The following is a 22,987-nucleotide window of genomic DNA, read 5'->3' as shown; positions in this document are numbered from 1 at the left end:
GCAGTAATGGTTGCACCACACTGTACAGCAACACCTTGTGTTATGCCCTCGTTGTAGGTGCTTGCCTTGTTCAGCTGAAGGAGGTGACAGCAGTTTGGGGCACCAGTTCTTTCCCGGGTGCAGGGGTCACCCACTCATCAGGACCTCTCGTTTTGTGTCTAGTAGCCGACTGAGTCGACCCAAAGTAGAGTGCCAGTCTGTGCACCCATGCAGTCCAGGAGATGAGTGATAGCCGGTGGGTGCCTACCGGCTTTGTGATAGTTACAAACATGCAATTCTGTGCATTCCATTGAGGCTGCCCAGTTCGTTCCGCACAGAGGTGAAGCACAGGCCCACTTGGTCGCGTGCTGAACTCTCACTGCAGGCAAAGTTCTCGGTGTTACGAGCCGTGTAGTCAATTCAGGCGCATATAGTAGGGTACACTAGTGTCCATCACTGCCAGGGGGAGGATTCTACAGCCGTTCCGGGATATATGCAATATTGTCTGCAATAGGGAGTGTTGGGGCAGCTCTGCACCGTAGAGATTCGCTCCGTTGCCCACCAAACTTTTACTCAGTGATGCTGTGTACCACATACATTCCGTGTATTTGAGGGTCCAAAGTGCACGCCTAGTGCTCGTATCTGTTGTGTTGTGGTTCCTTTCACTGGGTGTGGCAGGGGTAGAGATGGCTCGTGTGCGCTCCCGTTAGTCTGCGCTCCGGGGACAGGGCCCGTGGGTTCTTCCAGTTCCGAGCCGCTGCCACCCGTTGTGCAGTTGCCTGTTTGCCCCAGTCCACGATTCCCCCAAGCCCGCTCCGTAGATCCAGGGGGAACACCAGGGCTTCAGCAGGGCCGCCCCAACGAGCAAGCAGGGGGTCAGGGAGGGGGGGTGGTCGACAGTGTCTTGAAACTCGAGGCCCCGCCCGTTGCCGCCCCCCTCTCCTTACCGCACAGTTGTTCTCCGGAACGGAGCAGCAGGTGTCAGTAATTGCAGGGCGTAGATGACTCCACAGGCGCTCTACGCAATGTGGAGCACCCGTGCCGTTGCAGGCGGTGTATCAGGCAGTGGCCGCTCGGCTCCCGCGCCGCTGCAGCGACCCGATGAGCAGGCCTCGACGCGTCTCAGTGTGTGAAGGACGCCGCCGGGGGTGGGTAAGTGGTGCACAAACATGTCCCTTCTGTCGCAGAAGTCGGATCAGCGCTGCATCATCCCTTGCCTCACGGCAGGAAACCCCCCCCGGCTCTCCTTGGCCTTACAGAGCAGCCAGGGCACAGTTGGTCGTGCAGTGTCGCTTCAGGGGCAGGAGCGCCAGTACCACAATACATGCGCAGGCTCGCACAGGGGGCGGAGACCGGCAGGCGCTTTTTGCTCTCGCCCGTCCACTGTGTCCACAGGCACCAGGAGGATCGGTGTCTCGCTGCTACAGGCGGTCCCCAGATACCGGGGCAGGCTTGTTTACACCTCCCTGTAGCCTGCCTTCTGCTGTCGCGTCTCGATTCCCTCCGTCCAGTGCTTACATCGGTCTCATGGCGGCCATCTTGGGAGCGCTGCTTGGCGCAGAGACCGCGGCCACAAAACTACGATTCTACAGGATCGTACAGCACCTCTGCTCCGGTTTTCGTCAGGGGTCGATGCAGCATGTAATCACACAGCTGTAGGAGGAATTTTAAACCATCTAGGGTGGGTAGATGCAGAGGATGGATGCAGGATTCGGGTGTCATTCCCTTCTCAGAAAAAGAAGCGGAGTGTTTTCTTGCGAAATTCACACTTGTCCTTGTTTAGTGTGAGCCGTGCCTCTTCCAAGGCCATGCACACTCTCATTAACGTGTCGTCGTGTTGCTCTTGATTTTGTCAGAAACCAGGATGTCACTGTAGTTCAAGCAGTTTGGTACATGTTTGATGACGTAATGAATTTCTGCTTGAAAAATTTCAGCCGCGGACGACACACCAAAACTTAGCCGCTTGTAGCGGAAGAGTCCTAGGTGGGTGGCGAAAGTGGTTATATATATCGGGAGCTTTTGCCGAGTTCCAACTGGTGATACCCTTTGTTGAGGTCCAGTTTTGAGAACACGGTTGCCCCGTTCAACAGAGGTATCATGTCGGTTATTCTAGGGGCTTGGTGGCGTTCCCTTAATATGGCCTTGTTTGGCCTTCTCATATCTACACATATTCGGATGTCTTGGGAGTCTCTTTTGGGCACGGGTACAATTGGAGAGACCCATGGGGTAGGTCCTTCCGCGGGCTCAATGATGTCTGCCTCCAGCAGCTTTGTCAGTTCATTTTCAACTTGTTTTTGAATATTGATGGGTATTCCTCGCTAGTGTCGTGCTATGGGTGGGACAGTGGTGTCGATGTGGAGTTCTATCTGCCTGTCCTTCAGTTTTCCGAGGCCTTTGAATAGTGATGGGAAGACTTGGTCTATGCTTGCGGTGGGGTCTAGATATTTGTGTACCATGAGATGGTACACTATGTGGATTAGTCCCATTTCTATTGCTGCTTGATAGCTCAGTATGCATCCGCTCTCAGTAGCTGCCTACAGGACGTGCATGGGGATCTTCTTTTCATGTTCCTTATATTGACACGATGCCATGAAGAACCCTTTGCATGCCAGCGGGGTCTTTGATCCATATGGAAAAATGAGTGTTCGAGCTGGTTGCAGGCGGGGGGCATTTGGTATGCTTTTATAGACTTTTTCACTGATTACGTTCACGGTTGCCCCGTGTCAATTAGAAATTCTGCTGCCGTCTGATTCACTTGTATTCTGAGTATTGGGCTATGTTCTTTTGCTGTGCTGTTTCCTAGGGCGTATAGGTATACCTTCTTTCTTGGCGTTTCCCGGTGTCTTTCCAGTTGGTGTGCCTTTTCGTCAGATGATGCACTTGACACGCTGTCAGACTGTGACTGTTCGATGAGGCACCGTACGTACCTTCGTGGTCTTCTTCTTGCCTTGGGAAGTGGGGTCTTGTTCTCCCTCCATTCTCTCCCGTCGTGCCTTCTTTCTGTTTGTTCATCATGGTGTTTGTGGCGCCCTTGTTCATGGGGTTGGTGTGATCCCCGATGGTGGTGGGGTGTTACTTGATTCTGTTCGCGCCTCCACCGCTCGACTGTGCGTGATGCCGTTGGCGGGAGGCCAGTGCTCCTCTACCGCCCGGGATGTGCAAACGGGGAGTCTCCGCTCTACCTGCTGATGTTTCAAACGTGCGTGGGCTGGGCCTCCCAGGCGTTGCAGTCGGCGGGAGAAACGTTCTCCACCGCCCGGATTACCCGCTCCTGCGGGGAGCTGTCGCAGCTGCTCCACCCGCGGATCTGCGGAGGCACTCGCGCCGGAGGGGGGATGGTAGGGAGCCTTCGCGCTCCATCCACCGTGACAGGCCCCCAGGCAACTGAAGTCCTAGGCTCCCAATTGTGTCAGGTGGCACACCATGAGCGGCGGACCGGAGATTGCAGGCACGGCGGGACTTAGTGTCTGCCTCGTCGCCAGTGTAATATGCTCACACATGGACCTCCTCACGCTCTGCTGTCGGACTCGCACTTATGCACGCCAAGAGAGGGCCGACACAGAGCTGGGGTGCAACACGTCTTTATTTCAGTGAACCCAGGCTCGAACCACCCTCGGGCGGTAACCCCCCCCTTAACACACGCGGGTCGCAGCCCGCGAATAAACACAAACACAAACAGAGGACTTCCGTTCAAAAGAGAAAGAGAGTGAGGACAACACACTCCCAAACCTTAGAGCCCCTCAATCCATCAATAAACTGGATGACGATGCACTGGAAGCCTAGTACTGGGGAGAATTATAAAGCATTAACAGATTGACAACGTGCCAAACAAATCCACCCCTGCTTCTCCTGATTGTGAATCAACACCAATGCTACTAAATACATACGCATCCCCAGTCCTGCCTTGCAAGACCCGCGTTCCAGGCCCACAACCCTCTAATTCACCTTGGATCTGGTAGACTATCTCAGACGTGCAGTCTCCTAAAAAGCTTCCACAGGGCGTGGTCAAGCAAGCAAAGGCGTCTGTCTCAAGAGAGGGGAGCAACTACATCCAAAGCAGAGTTTGGGAACACAGCAAAACGCAGAGAACTGCATAGGTGGCGTGGGCCCAATCGCCCAACGACGTGGTGGCAAATCAATTCCCATAGAGTATGGACACGAAAAAATGTTGGTACCACTGTTGCACAGGGAGTCCCCTAAGGTGACATTCCAAACGGGCAGTCCAGAAAACAAAGACACCAAACGAGTGGGACGATTAGCTGACGCCCTCTGTTTATTTCCAGGCAAAATGAACTGGCTGTGCAAAATCGTGCAGAGCTGAAACAGGCTGCTAATTATGCTACGCAGTGAATTGTTCGTCAGCTATTGAAAGGGTGAGTAAGGAGTATGTCACATAATGAGCAAAATTAAAAGCAAAACGCATCTTGCCTTAAAAAGCGAAACCCTTTCAAAATGACAGTGGCGGCTGGTGAACTTTTAAAGTGGTGGGAAGTAAACAACAAAGCAAGTTGAGCACTATCCTGAACTACCTCGCCAAATTTCCCAACAAATCAGCAAGAAAGATCTTTTTGAGGGCACGCCTAAACCTTTTGGAGACCAAAGAGATCCTGGCGATTAGAGGTCTATCCAGTTCAAACAGATGTCGCTTCTGTAAAAATGATGAGGAGCTCAAAACTCTTCGGCACCTTCTTTTGAACTGCCCGAGAACTCAGGCAATTAGTGAAAAATACGTCCGCCCACTTTTGATGGCATCGCACACTCAAGAAGAACAACTCTGGTGGGAGAGACTAATTAGCGGAGAAAGGACCGCCTGGACAATCGCCACAACACGAAAGAGATTCTTGGGCTGAAACATCCTTTTGCAAATAACGGTAGTGAAGAACTGGAACAGTGACTTTCAATACAGTGACTCTTAATATTCTTCAATATTTTCTTCTACAACTGTTGATTTTCTCTTCTTTCTTGTAAAAATCATTTATTTTGATTGAATCAAGTAAATAAAAAAATAAATAAAAAATGTATGTTCCAGCAAAGCTGGAGCGAGCGCACAAGCCCGATTCACAAAAGCGGGATCCATGGGGGTTCTTCCCTGGCGACATTTATTTTGAAACGAGGAGTGGAAATGGTGCATTTTCTAGCAAGATTTTCAAGAAAAGTTGTAGAAAAAAGACCTAAAATATAAGCAGTTCTCAGAGGAGAACACATACAATATTCTACTACGATGAATGCCAAGTTGCCGACAGTACATAGGGCCCTTTTGCAGCAGTAAATGATGTATGTTTGAGAACCAGTGACAGATAAACAACGCAAGAAAAACAACGTGGGCAAAGAACTTACATTTGTGAGCAGAGGGGAAAAACCAAAGGTCTAAAGGGTGGAGGTATGGGGACAAAGCCTGTTTCCACATACATGTGCTGGGTTCACTATCCAGCAACCAGGACACGTGAGGCTGCAGGAAAGAGGGTTCGATGTTGCGGTGACTGGTGTGCCGTTCCAAATAGCAAAACATTATTCAGAAATTGAAAGTATGGGTTCCATCCAAGGCCAGTAAAACTGAAGGAATTTGCGGTAACTCCAGACGGATCGGGAAATGCAAAATTATCTATCCCAGTAGCTCCAGAAACAACTGCTGTGCTATCCACAGGGTAGAACCCCAATTACACGACAATCACAGAGGGTATACAAGCATAGGAACAGAAATAGATGGATTTGGAAATGCAGATTATTATTCATTCCTTACCACGCCCAGCTACGGATGGGTTTCTTTCACCAATCACTTCCCACTCCGGGCACCATTTCCTCGTGAGGTTCTGATGCTTTCCACTAATCCGGTCTAAGCATGTATGCAGCAGCGAAAGCAGAATACCTAACTATTCAGCAGGCATTCAGTCACTGAATGCCCGCTGAATAGTTATGAATCCTCCGCTGCAGCTCTCTGCGCTTCACAGGCATGCAGAGCCATCTTAAGCACTCTTGGGGCACTGAGCATGGACATCTTTGGGGCCCCCTTCACCAAATCAAAGTAATGAAGTGAAACAATATCTGCCCCGCCCCCCACCGCCGCCGCAATCCCAACCCATAGGTTGATATGCTGCCTCACAGCATTAAAAATAAGGATGTTACTGGCCACCAGGGGGCGCGCGGATGTGGTCCGACTTCGCGTGAGCTCCGCTACTTTGGGTCCCTAGGAGGGATTGAGCCCCCACTTTGACGACCCCCCAAAGTTTCTACGTCGGTGTGCCGCCAGCAGAGGACCCCCCCCCCCTCCGTTCGGTCGAAAACCCGATCGAAAATGGCCCCTGCAAACCGGAGATATACATCCCTCAAAAAGACGCCACACAACGGCTCCGCGGCCCGCTCGCAGGGAACTGTGCAGCGGTCGGAAGCGGCCCCTAGGCCTGCCGAACGGAGAAAGCCTGAAAGACCCTGAACCCCGGCCACGGAATTCACACTCCTGACGACGTTCCTTGCCGCAAAGGGGACGGGGCAGCCTCGGTCGAGTCGGCGGAGCTTCCGAAGAGCGGGATCGGGCTAGGGCTCGAGACAGCGCTGAGCAGGGAGACGGTACGCCCACCCCATCTACCCCGTGAACAACGGCGCCATCATCACGCAGCGGCGGTTCGGAGCCCCCTCGCCCTGAATGTTTCACCATGCACAGGAGGAAAACACCCCCAAAGCGTCGCCGGACCTGAACGCTGCCTATGGTAACCCATACGCATTACTGAATCGCCCGTACCCTGGGCATATCAACAAACGCACAACAGACACCTCTCCCAACACCTAATTTACAGAGAACGCCGACGTCGGAGTGCAGAGGGTAGGGGCCCCGACCCAGGGGCGTGTGCCTCTTCTGCCCCCGATTCCATCGCCCCATCGAACAGCATTGGTGACACTAAGGAACTTTGGGAGAACCAATGGACATTAGTGAGAAATTATCCACATTCTCCTACGTCTCGACTTCTGCCGAAAACTGTGCCCATACCATGGCAAACCCAAATCCCTCGGGAAGTGAATCGGCAGCTACCAAAGGGGACATTGCCACCTTGCTGGGCGAAATAAAGAATATGGGCGCCAGCATTGGCTCCAAAATTGACAAGATTACCCAACGTCTAGATGCCATGGAGGAGAGGCTCGAAGGGGTCGAGAACAATCAAGCGTCCATAGACACTCTTGAAGCGCAACTCGACCAGCGGATGACCGAACTGGAGCAACGAGAGGAGAGCTTCAAACTCAAGCTTGATGACTTGGAAAACCGGGAGAGGCAGAACAATCTGAGGATTTTCGGAATCCCGGAACGTGAAGGGGAGACGGAGAGCGATCTGAAGAACACCCTGCACGACATTTTCAAACTCTTAGTTGCCGACGATGCAGTTGATGAACCTAAGACAGAGGATACACAGAGCCGGAGGGCCCCCAGGCGGACCAAGATCTGTCCTTGCTCGATTTCACTGCTTTCAGGACAAAACACGGAACCTCGAGAAAGCAAGAGGCAGCGACTCAATTACCCTCCTAGGATCCCGAATCTCGATATATCAGGACCTATCATCCATGACCCTGGCTCTTTGACGCATGTGCGGGCCTATCACCAAGCATCTGAAAGCAAAGAACATAAGATACAGGTGGGGGTACCCCTTCTCTCTGTCCTTTGAATACAACGGAAACAAGATCAAGCTAAGCTCAGAGGGGGAGATCAAGGCGTACATCTCTGACCTCCTTGGATCAAGCACAGAGGAACACGATCGGGGAGATCCGCGTCACGAAGAAAGAGGATGGCGTATACAGGGCCCCAGAAGGAAACATGTCAAGGGATCGAGGAAATTTCGGAGAGGTAATACACCCCCAGGGGGGAGTACAGATGAACTACAACACTAGTAAGATGACATACTCTAATACATATGTCCATGGCCTTGAACTGTGTAAGGATGTCTAGCCTCAAAAGAGATTCGGACCATGTAAACAAAGGTGGGGGGTGAATGGGGGCTCAATCGAGATTTAAATGTTATAATAATCTTGGGGACCCGAAGCGACGGTCCCTAAAGGTGGTTTGATGCAGGACCAGTGTCTTTATCTGGGTCCGCACGGACGCCGTCAAGGTGGGAAGGGTGGGGGGGTTGGGCAGACAAGAAATGTATAGAGGATGAAGCATTATCGGCAACACAAAAGATCACTCAAGACGACGTGAGTCCTTATGACCACTATATTTACTTGACACAGGTCTCGAATTCACAACCGAAATACTCTGATAATGGCACCAATTGAAGAGCAGAAGGGTAGGGAGTCCCTAAGGATAGGAACACTTAACGTGAAAGGCCTCAACTCACCGACCAAGAGATCACTAGTGGCAAGGGAATTCCGTAGATCTCAAATAGACATTCTCCTTCTACAAGAGACAAAGTTTGCCAAAGGGGAGGAGAGAGGAATACTTGGAAAAAGAGGGGGAAAGGAATTCTGGGGCTCAGGCCCACTCAGCAAAGGCGGAGTCGGAATCCTGATCAAGAAAGGAATTAACTTCGAAGTGGATAAGACCTGGTCTGATGTAAGCGGGCGGGCTCTCCTGATATCTGGGACAATCGCAAAGGTCAAAGTAACAGTTTCAGTAATATACTCCCCCAATGCAGGACAAGCCAAGTTCCTAGAAAAGACAATACCCAAAATAATGTTGGAAGCATCCGGCCAGGTTGTTCTTGGAGGAGATTAACCAGTGGGCAGACCCGACCAAAGACTGGGACCCAGGCAACCACGAGATAAGAAGCCAAATGAGAAGTGAACGCACTGGACTTTCAGACATAATGGAGATATATGGCCTACAAGATGTGTGGAGAATTAAACATCCTGATGAAAGAGGCTACACATTTTACTCCAATCCGCACAAAACATTCACCAGGATTGATTACCTGTACCTCACCAAGGACCTCCTTGACACCATAACGCTATCAGAAATAGTTCCGATAACATGGTCAGACCATGACATGGTCCTATCAGATATAAGATGGGCAGACTTACCTGTTCGAGGAGGGAAGTGGCGCTGTAATGAAAGCCTGTTGAAAGATTCAGTATTTAAAATTGAAATGGCAACTGAAATTGAGGAATACTACAAACTGAATAACAATGGGGAAGTCTCCAAGCAGACAATATGGGAGGCGGATAAAGCCAACTGGAGAGGCATCCTGATACGAGAAGGATCTAACAAAAAAAGCGAGAGAAGGGATACAAGCAGTATACACATCCCCAACGGCATCTATCTCTGTTAATGGGGAATATTTCAGATGGTTTGACATGGGACGTGGTACTAGACAGGGGTGCCCCCTCTCTGCTATTCTTTTTGCACTCTCCCTAGAACCCCTGGCCCAAAAAATACAATCCGACTCCAGAATAGAAGGCATGCGATTGGGAACAAAAGAATATAAGATAGCACTCTATGCTGATGATATACTTTTACACATTACCAACCCCTCTGTATCTGTCCCCCATGCTCTCCAACTATTAGAAGAATATGGCAAACTATCCGGGTTTAAGGTGAACAAGGCTAAATCAATATTGTTCCCTTTGTAAGGAACGAAAGAGGAAAACGAAACCAAGTTCTTGCCCTTAGGCCTCAAACTCGAACACTCTGCCTTTAAATACTTAGGCATCCAGATTATCAAAAACATAATGGACCTCTACGAAGTCAACTCCCCCCCCCCCCTCCTCCAGAGCTTCTCGGCCGATCTGAACAGGTGGGACAAACTCACGATTTCGTGGTTAAGCCACATTAACGCCATTAAAATGGTATGCCTCCCCCGATTCCTGTACCCTTTCCAGATGTTACCTATCGAGATACCAAATGCGTTTTTTGATGAAGCTAAAAAACGTATGCTTAGGTTCCTCTGGCAGGGAAAGAAGGCGAGGATTGCATTCGACACTCTGACGCTCTCCAAAGACAAAGGCAGAGTTGGTCTCCCCGACCTGCGAGCATACTACAAAGCCTCACAACTACGTATCCTTATCCCACACTCACGTGATCACAACCACCTAAATGGGTCCACATGGACAACCATTACTTCTCGCCGGCCACTGTGTCAGAATGGCTATGGACCCCTCACAAAAGGATACAATGGAAAATTAAGGGCCACCCCATACCGAGTACCATCTGGAACATCTGGCAACCAAGCAAGGCAATGAAAAAGATCACCACCTGGCCGTCCCCACTTAGCCATTTATTGTCCCCTGGTATAAACGATCACATACCTGAGGTAGGAAGATTCCAAACCTGGTACGAGGCGGGACTAGAAAGGGTAGGGCAACTCCAGCAGAAGGACAAATTCATTACTCTTCCAGACCTAACTGAAGCCCTAGGAATAGGTCCATTATCCATCTTCCAATACATCCAGATAAAAGGAGTCCTCACAAAATCTACATGGAAAGAAAAACTGCAGAGAGAACTCACCCCATTCGAACAACTCTTGGATTCCAAGTCTGAAATGAAGGGTTTGATATCGGCTATGTACAAAGAACTTATCGAAGCAGGCACCGGGTCCACAGAACATCTTAGAAGCAGATGGGGGAGAGGAGATAGACCCAGAACAATGGGATATGATATGCAAAAACGCATCCAAGACGTCCTTATCCAGCCAATATAAATCACACGCCATCAAACTCCTACATAGATGGCAATACAACCCACTCAACTTGTCCAAGATGTTTCAGACTCTGAGCCCGCGATGTTGGCGAGAATGTGGAGAAACTGCCGACTATTGGCACATGTGGTGGAGCTGCCCACGCATTAAGGTATTCTGGGAGGAAGTCCTGGCATGGATTAAAGACATAGATGGCATACAAAGAGACATTGATCCACATTTGGTTCTCTTCGGAATGGAAAAAAACGAGGATGAATGGACTAGACTCAGGGGTCTTGCCCCACACCTATTACTGGCAGCCCGCGCACTGCTAGTAACAAAATGGAAATCCAAAAAGGTTCCAAGTAAGAAGGAATGGATCAATCTGTCAACCAACATTTATACAATGGAACCGATCATGGCATCCCTGCATAACAAAGCACCGCAATGCGAGATCTTATGGTCGGAATTTCGAGGCAAACAACTCTCCGACACGACGGACTCCCAACCCGAAGACGCTACAGGATCTTAATTGAACCAAGAATCCCAAAAACTCTTAATACAGGACAGTTATGACCCAAGAATCAAGGAAACCTCACAACAGTGAACCGAACATTACCCGCTATGAACATGTCAACAGAGAAATGACGCCGCAATGATGTCTGCCCAACCATGGGGAGGGAGGGGGGGTGGGTATGGAAGATGTTATACTGATTGTTACTACTAGAGATTGGAAACGAACACAAGGACGATCAAGTGTATAATGAGACTTTAGTTTTGTTCTGTTGATGTAACCAAATGCTAACAGAGTTGTAACAATTGAAACGCTCAAATCTCGTGTTCATTTTTTGTTTTTCTTTTTCTGTTTCAAAATCAATAAAACCAAATTTAAAAAAAAAATAAGGATGTTTACTTCCTTTAAGTCCCCTTAACCTCTTTATTCTTGCTCTAATCAGACTGATAATGTTGGCCTTCAAATGGTACTTGTTTATCAGTCTACGAAGAGGTTACTTCTGTTCTAGCATAGATACAGGAGACAATTAATCAATAGAATCTAGGAAGGTATGCAGCCTGTAGTGTTAATGCAGGACTGTATTTAAAAGGTACATGTAAACCAGAATAGACATAACTCACATTTGCTGCCTCACAGAATGCAAACGTGTTCAAACATGGATAGAGCAGAGCAATTGGTAGGAAGGAGAAAGCTAAACATGCCATAGCATGGATAGTGGATGCAGATTAGAAGCTACCAAAGTTGTCACTATGCAGACAGACAGACTGAGATTATAAGTGGGACATGGTTTTCAAATAGTGTTGCCATTAGAGATCAAAAGAATAAAGTGCCTGGGGTGTGCAATATATCAATGCTCACTATTATAGTGGAAGCAACACTATAGTCAGTGAAACCATGAGTGAGGCTGTTTTGAAGATCATACCCTGAGAAGGAAATCTCTCTGAAGGGCTGACAATTTTGAAAGGTTAAGGGACTGGCAATACAAGATTAAATGAGATGCTCTGCATTACGCAAACTGGTTAAGGGGTGAATTTGGGATTTCTGCATTTGAACACTTGCATTACCAGTTCTTACCATGAACTAAAATATTCTCATTTTATAAAACTGACCATTTTTAACCTCTTGTAGGTGTATTCTATTTTTAGAGTGTTTAGGTTTTAAAGGTCATGCTTGCATAGTAGGGCAATGTAAATAGGTTAGACCAGACTATCAAGACCAGTTAGTATAATTTAGCTTACTTTTGAGAGAAAGCAAAAGCTAGGTACCTGCTGTGGCTTGTGCCTTATTAAATCTATTTCAATAGGTGGAAATGGTCGGTGTGCGCTGCTAAAATCCTTCTGATCCGCACCCAGAAGGGAGCTGGGCAAGCGCAGATCTTAGAGGGAACACTGATGGCAATCCCACCTCTTATGGTCCGTTTTACTTGGCCCACCCGCAGGGGAGTGACAGGAAGGAAGCACTTTCAACCAAATCACTAAGCAGCACTTCCCACATGCTTCAGGTTCAAAACATAACCTTGAGAAACAGCCCAGGGGAGGAGTAGAGTGTATGTTCTTGGAGAAGAGGTAGGATGGTATTTGGAGAAAGCTGGTGAGTGAGAGGAAGAAGTGGTGAAAAGCAAGAACAGTAGACTGGCAAAGTAGTGTGGTAGAGGAGGAAGGGTGAGCACAGTAACGGGCCATAGCAGCCTTACCTGAAACACTCGGAAATAGGAGGATGAAAGAGGTCCCATCACGTCCCACCTCCACATGGGCCTATCTAAGGCAGGACACTACAGGTCACACAACATGCTCCACTTTTCCACCCAGAGTGAACGCTGCCCAGCGGTAAGCAAGGCAGGCCAACTGTTTAAGGTAAAGGAGGAAGTGTATGTCCAGGCTTAGCCCCACTTCCCGCTCTCACTATATAGGCAAATCATGCACCTTCCCCTCTGCAGTCAAGAAAGACCAAAAATAGAGATGCCAATAGACTTTTCTGGGCTCCCAACGACAAGGTGCTACTGCTCCGCCAATCTGGGCAGCTGCCACTTCTGTTTGAATTCAAAATTGTGACCACGTTTTTGGACCCTTCAGTTGTCTCAGCAGAGTAGAAAATTAAAGCGGATTATGTTCCAAAGGTAAACATGCACCTGTGAAGAAAATAACGCCGCAAACAGTACAGCGGAGAACAACTACTTAGCAAGGCTACTCAGAAAGAGTTAGAAGATAAATAATCAAAAAGGTTATATTGACCAATCGGGATGATCCAGTGCACTTAAGACATTCGCATTTCACTGCAAGGAGACATACATTCCAGGCAAAGATGGAGCAAGAAGGAGGTGCAAATTACTGCAAGTCTTAGAGTGTCTACTTAAGACACGGTCACATTTGCCCCACTGGGACACCTACCTGGCTCATGGTGGTTGCTCCCGCGATTGCGCCATCCTTGGCACTTGAGGCATCCCTTGAATTCCACCCTATGGTCCACGGCAGGAGAGTAGGATGCCAGAAGAGTAGGATGCCATGATGGCGGAATCACGCAGGCGTAAGGGACCAGCCTCAGCCTTCCAGGCAGGGGTGTTGCTAGGTCTGTAAAAGATCCGGGGCTATGCTAATTTTGGGACTGTGGGGACTGGAGGCTAGCTAACCTTTTTGGTTGGAACCCCTGAGCTTCTATCCGGGGATACAACCAAAAGACCCGGGGCTATAGCCCCCTCAGCCCCCCCCCTAGCAACGCCTCTGCTTCCAGGTACACTCTGTCAGCATGTAAGCTAATGGATGCATATTTGGGAGCATGAGGAAAACACATTGACATATTAACCTTGAGGCAGAACCTCACACCTGTATCGTGTCCACTCTTGATTGTGACAAAGAGTGCTTACTCTGGAACCTACACCCATAACCCCCTAATACCTGTGGCTAACTTTACATTTTGATGTGGTGACGGCTGTAGTTCTAGACATGTAAAATAACGATGTTAGCAACACATAGTGAAGCAATAGACAATTGGTCATAGCCAGGGAGACGCATGTAGGAAGCAGTTGCGAAAACAATGAGCAATAACAACATATATGCAAAACCCAGCAAGTGGGGGGACGTGTGTGTAGCTCACATAATAATAAGCAGGTATTTTGAGCTCATGGGGAGTGAGAACCACCACAGCATGCTCAAGAGAGTGTGTGTCAGCAGTTCACCAGGTGCCATGCAGGCCGCTCTAGCGGAGCTGCTGAAATGGGTATGTACAAACCAAGACAGAGCCCTGACTTGCCCGTACCATGAGCATCAATTACCAGCAACCAGACCAGGGGGGCTTATATAGGAGTTTTTTGTTGGCTTTCTCCAGATACTGGGGCCTCTGGGAAACATAGTTCTGGGACCCAAGGTCAAACACCTCCAAGGCTTATTAGCTTTTGGATCATGAAACATGCCACAACAACTGGTTACCAGCCGCACACCTCCTATAACCCCGACATCTGTACTTGACTGCGCGCTCCGGTCCGTGGCTGACAGAGAGTCCACCTCATTCTGATCCAGGGGCCTATTCCTCCAGCTTTTGGGCAATGGACAGTTGCGTCTCAACCTTTCCTCAGCTGTCTATGATGTGGTCCCTTCCCTCGCCTTGCCTCTGTCTGTCTGTGCTTGCTTTTCTGGTCCTGGTCTTCTTTCCTCTCGGTTTCCCTATTGTCTTGCTCAGTCCCATGACCATTTTCGGGCTCATTCTTACCTGTCTTGGTCTCCCCCTTACTACTCTACTGCCTTACCTTCTCAAATACCTGGGGCTTTCCATCCAACACCTGTTCTGCTCCTGCAGTAATTCCTGGATGGCTACTTCATCTACACTGAGTCTACTTCATTATAGGGCTGTCCATCACAGTGCGTAATCACTGTCCTTGCTCCACATTAATGGTGGACAGCTTGCTGTTTTGTGGAGCACGTAGCTAGCCGGATCCATCCCCTAGCGTCCATTTCTGGGGTATGTTTGTGGTTCACTTTCTGCAAATGCAGTCTCCATGATGGACTGTGAGCCCAGCCTCGACCCACACACTCACATCACTCATCGATAAACAGATATGTGCCAGCAGCGAGACACACTCCTTGACAGACATGAACAGAGATCAGATGCAAGGGAGCAAGGAAAGTTGAAATCCTGCTGAAGGCGATCATCATACACTGGCTGAGACCAAGAGCACAAAGAGCTACAGGCCCACTGAGGACAACACATCAAAACGTACCTCCTGCCAGGCTCTAAAAAGGAGCGACTGCTGTCGGCTGAGGGTGACCCATGGCTAGTGTGCAAGAATTAAACAGCTGGATACAAACCCTAAGCTAAAGTGAATAAATGTTTGTTGGAAGGAACGTCATGGTAATCTACAGTCTTAGAGCATTAGGACCAGGGAAGCTATTAAACATTAAGGATTCTATTTAGGAACCCCAATTCCTATGCAACCCATCCCGAGCCTCGTTTAAGTACATTCAGAGAAATAACCTCCACCAAAACAGCAGAAACCCACACCTTTATAGGCATTCATTCAACCATATCTGTTGTGTTTGTCAGTAAGGTATTGAACCTTACACAGTATGGTCTCAGGTTTCTGCTGATCTTTCATCAGTCTCATAATAATGTTTCAATAATGGTTAACGGAGTGCGCGTGCCGGCTGTTGAGATGTGCAGGTTCCACAGTATAATGTATCACCTTTGTCTAAAGGAAAAGAAGCATCCTTGGCAGAGGATGAAGAAAATGATTTAGACCTGACTGTCAACCATTACCTAAAGAAATAAAGTATGTTTATGCCCTAACTCCAATTGCAGGTCACTTATCGTTCTACAAGCAGAATATATTTAAAGAATTTTGGATCTTACCTTCATTAACGTAGGTCGTCTGATCACCCATGTTCCATGTGTAGGTTACATTTGTTCCCTCGTCTAGAGATGCAGTGAAGTTCACGACCTCATCCTTGTGGATCCTGCTTGGATTCCTTGAGATGAGGAGGCCGTTAGGTGCCCTTTCTACATAGTATGGTCCAGCCTGATGTGTAGCGCTGTAGAACTCATCATAAGCAGTCACTCTGATCACGTACATGCCCTCTTAAAAAAAGAAAAAAAAAAAGATTTGCGGTTTAAGAAAATGATTTTTACAGATTGAACAATCATGACATTTATATGCACATACCACATATACATACATACATATACCTTCACTCGTATGTATTTGAGAGGAGCAAGACAAAAAAATCTGAACATGAGCAGAGCTGGTTATTCGGTTTGGCTTCAAGAGCCCAAGTACAACCTGTGACAATGACCACTTACCAGTTAAAATATGCAACATAAAATATGCAACAGGATCATTTAACAGTACAAAACATGAGTGAAGCTGCAAACAATTATATTTGCACCATTCACATACCATTTGGATTTTGTGGGCAAATTAGGATCATGAGCATTCACAGGTGTTGCCATGGATTTCTGTGGACTCACATGATCAAAAAGGTTCCATCTGTGTGGCTCCCTCTTCAACCCTGGGCCGCTGCACACATCACTTCAGATCCTTCTCGGTCTTTCTCTTACTTGCCACATCAGTTACCCAATAACCACCCTCTAATGACAGCAAGACGAGACTGTGCCATGGCAATCTATTGCTCGACAGCCATATATTATTTTTTTTATGTATCCCTATTTTCTCCTTTACAAGTAGGAGCAAAAAGGAGGGTCAAAGTTTAGCAAATTGCCCCATTGAAAATGCCAATAAAGAGTTATAGACCCTTGTGTCAATGTGATACCGGGGGCTACAGCACTGCGCTCTCCCTTCGGCTTGGGCCGATAAGGCAGGCCTTCAGCCCCATAATTCTAAAAGAGTACATTATAATCTTTGGTTCGATGTTCTAATCTGGACCATTGAAAACAATGGTCATGCGACAGAATTTCCTACACATTTAAGACTATAGCAATCCAGACATTTGGCTTGAGACACGTTTTAGCCTTCATTGGTTTCCGGCCTCTATAAACAAAATGTTTTAGTGACTGAGAAATATATATCAATCTACACGTACAATTGTCAACTACACTGTTCTAAAACATAACACATGATTTGCTGGCAAGACTAGCTTGTATGCCAGACCTCCGAGTTCCAAACTATACTCCCACCATATTATATTATGTTAAAGCAGCTTATAGAACATTCATACCCTGGGAACGCACCTTGACGCTAAATGTGAGAAGACAATTCATGTTAACAAATAACCAGGTTTCTAGTAGAGACAATTCCCAAGTATGGCGGCTTACAGAGAATGCTCAGCCTTCAGTTCTTGACTTTTTTGGTTAGGGTGCAACTAGACATTTGAGAGGTGCAGGCCCTAACGGTATATTAGGTATGTATTGTTTGATCTCATCACAGCCAAATGTAGGGCCTTCGGCAGACAGGGACAGATCTAAAAAAAGATTGACATAATCATACTTTGATGCTATGCATGCCTCCCACTTTACATGGGCCCAGTCTAATAATGTGGTTAAGACAGTCTGATCCAACTAACTCCCCTAAATTGCTCTTTAACAATCAAACATCTTGCTCCTCCCTCTGCTGATCTTTCTTGGTCTTCCAATCTTTCTCCAGTGGTCTTTGCTAAATTCTTTCGATAGAAACCATTGGATCTTTTGTAGATATTGGTGCTCCACTGGCTATAATGGCCTCCTTCGATTCTTTCTTGCCTAGCTCTTTTTCACCTACCTCTGAAAGTGATGTCATGTCTATGATTTCACAGGCTCATCCCACTGCTACTCCCTAAAAACCTCTCCTTGCCTCTCTGGTTGAGTCTATTTTTCCTGGTCTTGCTCCATTTCTTACTACTTCATTTAATCTTTCTCTGTCCTCAGACTGTTTCCCATTGGCGTTTAAACAAAATCCTCTTCTTGAAAACTCCTCTCTGAACTCCTCAGATCCTTCCAACGCTTGTCCAATTTCTCTCCTTCCCTATTTAGCCAAGCCTTTGGAACAACTGATTCATGAACAACTTTTAGTAGTCTTCGCAACTTACTCCCTCCTCACCAATAGAGTTTTCAGTCTGGTTTCTCTACTGAAACCGCTCTCTTGTCTGTATCTAACACCATGTATCATGCTCACCACCATAACACTTCTTCTCTATTGGTTCTGCTAGATCTCAATGATGCATTCAACACTGTAGATCATCCTTCATTTTTTTCAACTCGTTCTTCTCTTGATCTTTCAGGTACTGTTATAAACTGGTTCTCCTCTCTCTGTAAATCGCTCTTTTTCTGTTCCTTGGAAGGGCTCAGTTCTTGGTCCCGTTATTTACTTTTTGTACTTCTCTTCCTTCTTTAATTTCACGCTTTGGATGTCAGGGCCCTCTTCATGCTGAGGACACCCAGATTATTCTGTATTTTCTGACTTTTAATCATCAGCTCTCTTCTTGCCTTTCTGCAGTTTCTTCCTGGGTGTCATCTTGCTTTCTGGGCCTTAGTTCCAAGAAAACTGAAATCATATTTTTGCCTGCTTCCTTAAGATTCCTCTTCCCTTAACTATTTTCTTCCTGCCGCTCCATCTTCCTATGTCTGCTCAAGCATGGAATCTTGGGGGTCATCTTTTTCGCTTTCTTTCCAATCCCAAATCACATCTGTGGTTCTTTATTGCCACATCCACCTTTTTAACATTAAGAAAATTCATCTGTTGCTTACCTTTTCTTCTGCTAAATCTTTGCTCTAATCCCTAGTTTTCTCTCACTGTATTACTTCTGTTTACTTTACGTTGGGTTGCCAAGTTACGTCTTTCTCCCTTTATGTTCGATTTTGCACTTGGCTATTGGGATTCTTTTCTGTGTACCACCTTCATCTCATATTTCTTCTCATCTTGTCTGCCTAAAGTGGCTACCTGTTCAGCAGCATTGCGGATTAAACTTCGTCCTACAGTTATAATCGTGAACATTAGCCTGCGTCGCATCTAGATAGGATTATGAAGGTTAGCAAGCACCACACCTAGATAGAACTGTGAACTTCAGGCTGCCCCTCACCAGGACAGGATTGTGAACACTGGCCTACGTCGCACCTAGATAGGATTGTGAATGTTAGCATGTGTCACACATAGATGGAATTATGAAGACTACCAAGTGCAACACTTCAATGGATTTGGGAACGTTAGCAAGTCGCACACTTGGATAGAATCCTGAACGTTAGCCTGAATCGCTTCTTGATGGGATTGTGAAACTTGGCAGGTGCCACACTTGGACAGAATTGTGAATGTTTGCATGTTAAATATCATATAAACCACTAACCAAAAAAAAAACTCACATTTCTGCATACCTATCTCACTCAAAAAACTCACACAACCATCTCTCGCACAACAACCCCCACGCACTTCTCAACACTGCAACAACACATAAGCCGCACCAACAGCACACGAGGACTGACATTGATCCGATACTCGCACAAAAGCTCAGCACACGGTGTATACCGAGTTGAAGCTGCCAACAGAACACCACTCCTCTCACTATCCTACTCCCACTTCACTTATTAACCCATCCCACCTTCTCATTTGCAGATCCGCCAGAGCGCCTGGGGACCAACTCCGTTGGTACGGTGCGCGATACAAATACCTTTAACATTTATCATTTATATTCAAATGTATTCATGCACTTGCCATGGTTTATCTTTGCTCCTTGATCTCCATCACCCTGCTCGTAAAATGTGTTCTTCTCAATTTCTTCTCTCGATTCTTCATCCACCTAGTGCTGCTACTCGCTTTTGTTCTTTTCAGCTCCTTGCCTCTAAAATTATGAATTCTGTCCCTCTTTCTCTCTATTTAAAAACTGCTTGAGATTTATTTATTACAGATTTCATCTTCTTGATTCTGTTATTTGAACTTGGTCTTTGATCCATACTCACTGATTGTTATTAATTTATTCTGCTATCATTTTTTTGGTCAAACGCTTTGGAGAAAAGCACTATATAAGCACAGCAAAGACATAATTAAGAAAACAGTGAGGAAATGGTGGAAATGTACAGTGTGGCCATTTTAGGCACAAATACACATCTGTAATTGCTTATGTTACCATGCAAGGAAAAGGAGACCAAGCATGCTTGATGGGCCGCTTTCTTTGGAGGTAGATTCGAGCACAATTTGCTTTTGGTCTGTCCTCTTACCATCATGCATCAACACGGCCAATAGGTCTGACTTTTTGATAATAAATATCAATAAATCAAAACAAGCTTTATTCAGCAGCATGCCATGAAAGTGTCAAAATACAAGCATACACAACTTTCATAAAAATGTGTTCGATAAAAAAAATACTAACCAATATAAATGACATTAAACTACATTGTTACTCGGAGTCAGTCATACTAAAAAGGGTCCATTATAAAATAATTATACATGCAGTTGAGAACGTTTAAGCAGAGAGGGCATTAGGTTTACGCAGCCATGCACAGTGGATATATTTGATGACTGGAAATACCAGCGTCATATCAGAGCACTGCCTTATCATTTGCAACACTTCTTTAATTTTGCTGATATTCCTAGCTATAAACAAGGGTTTCAGATATTCCTCTCTTAGTACCTTGTACCCACTGCACAGGAGCAACAAGTGGGCTAATGTTTCGGAGGCATATCCGCAAATAGGTATCTGGGCATGACTCCTCGTGCCCTAACAGTTGGCAAAAGTGGCTACACTAATGATGTTGAATCTCAATTTGAGAAATCGTGCTCGTGCTATGGGTGGACTAACCACGTCAAGATATGCTTCTAGGCCCAGATCGGCTTTGCAAAGCCAGTTCAAAGTGAATTGACTATTTCCTCAAAATATGGTCACTAGCAATCTTTGGTATTGAGTCTTTCCATCGAAAAGGTTTTGTTGGAAACCTTTTCCATAAAAACGTATCCTTCGAAAAAATATGCAAATGCATATATGGGTGGGGTAAAGGGTTAATTTTTAATCGGGGTGGGGTTTTAATGGAAAAAAACAGAGTTGGGGGATGCCCCGCCAAAAAAATACAAACAAATGCATTTGATGCAAACATTTTCGATGGATAATTTTCGATGCAAAAACTTGTGTTGGAAAGTTTTCGATGGAAAGACAATAAACCCAATCTTTTTTACATGCACCATATGTGTTTTGTTAATGGTGTGTGGACTAGTCCACAATAGTTCAAGCCCCAATACAAGCAGGATCTTTTTTACATGGCAAAACCAGGGCAGCGCCTTACCTCCCTCCAGGCCCATTACGTAATACATATTTTTGATAACGGGTTGTGTGTGGGTGAGTGCCTGTGTCGATATGTGGCTGTCTAAACTGCTGAATTTGTGTGTGTGTAGTTGCATTGATGGGTTACTGGAATGAAGGCTGTTAGTTTGTATATATATTTAGAGGTGGCTGCTGGGTCCAAGTCCTCTCTAGCTAAATGTCTTAAACTTTGCATTGTTTGTAGCGCTTTCCATGACATGCCTCCATTTTATATTAGGGAAATAAGATGAGGTGACCAAATTGAGCAGCCATGGGTGGGGTTAAAAGTCATCCCTTTATCTGTGCGTTTTATTCTTCCATCATTTGTCTATGGCGTTCTGCCGGAGCATAATCAGAGTTTCTGTTTACAGTCCTGGGAGTCTTCAACTTGGAGCACAGTGACCATCTTCCAGACGAGTTTCTAAAGCAATATAAAATGTATGTATGAATGTATGCATGCACATGCAAAAAGCACGTTTTGCAGTACAATATTCCACAATGCTCACATTGTACACCAGCCCTTCTTGAAAAGGAAGCAGTGTTCTTAGTTCCATGTATTTTATTCACTTTAGGATTTCAATAATTTGTTTCAGTTTCGCTTTGTGCTTGTTCAGAAACAGGAGATTCAAAGCTGCTCTGTCGGCTAAAGGAAATCTTACATAATACAAACTGTGCTGAATCCTGCAGGGTACTCACAAAAACCCCACCGAAATTCTCCCCCCAGCTGGCCAGGGAAATGCAGACTCTTCCGGATCCTGACCCTGAGAGCAGTATTAGCCGGGAGGATCATCTGGGAGAAGAAGGGACCTAGGGGAACAGGAGAACTTCTTAGGATGAAATGCAGTATTTGTCTTCCTCAAGGAAGGAAAGATCATTAATACCAGAATATGCAATGTTGTGTTGTCAGAGAAAGCTTTTCTTTTGCCAAGCTAACTATTTGAGTGTGGGTGAAAACCGTCATAACCAGTTATATATTGGGAGTAAAAAAACTCCTTTTGAAGCCACTGACATTCTTAAAGAGAAAGACTCCTCTTTATTATTCCCCTGGAAGTCAATATTGCCAATTTAGGCTTTAAGACCATTATTCCTCTACAATGCCAAACCCTTCCAGGAATGTTTACAATATTAATTTGGGGAATATAAATAAAGACAGAAATGAACACAGTGTTGATATTTCCATTACAAAGGCTAATTTCCACATTATGCACTCCAAGTCCCATAATTACCCACGTATTGGGACAAAGAAGATGGCTGCAGAGGCCCGAGACTGCAAGTTGCAGCTAATCAGTGGTAATGACCCACACCTGAGGGAGACTGAGAGGCGTAAAATACCCCCTCGGGTACAGGCCATAGAGAGGAGTAGTAGCAGGTAGAGTGAGAGCAGAAACTCCACAGTGCAGGGGGTTGCAGCTGAAGTAACAGACGCCGGAACCGCTGTGACTTGGAGTATGGAAGCTGGTTCTGAGAGGGTCTTTTCCTTTGGAGATCTGCGGTGCAGAGATTGTGCAGCAGGAAGCGCTACAAATACAAGCTTTCCCCCTGAAGATCTTTATTGCAGAGGTCGTGCAGCAACAATAGTTTTTATAGACTTCCACCCTGAAGATTGTGGTTGCAGATGTAGCGGGCCGGGAAGCATGAAGCCAAGAAGCCTTTCCCCCAGACAGGCAGACTCTGGTGGAAGGAGAGCACCGGAGAGC

The 22,987-nt window shown here is 46.5% G+C and overlaps 1 protein-coding gene across 1 annotated transcript in view; it reads right to left on the bottom strand.

The window, feature by feature from the left end:
• Nucleotides 1-22,987, bottom strand: part of PKD1L1 (polycystin 1 like 1, transient receptor potential channel interacting) — a 2,330,280-nt gene that overhangs the window by 2,121,296 nt on the left and 185,997 nt on the right. The window contains exon 3 of the mRNA XM_069613333.1: nucleotides 15,928-16,152. Coding sequence (XP_069469434.1) covers nucleotides 15,928-16,152 — 225 coding nt within the window. The remainder of the gene's footprint in view (nucleotides 1-15,927; nucleotides 16,153-22,987) is intronic.

The sequence above is a fragment of the Ambystoma mexicanum genome, chromosome 5p (genome assembly GCF_040938575.1).
Source record: "Ambystoma mexicanum isolate Mex_15411 chromosome 5p, UKY_AmexF1_1, whole genome shotgun sequence".
NCBI lineage: Eukaryota > Metazoa > Chordata > Amphibia > Caudata > Ambystomatidae > Ambystoma > Ambystoma mexicanum.
Note: the sequence above shows the minus strand (reverse complement) of the source record. Positions and strands in the feature narration are given on the sequence as shown.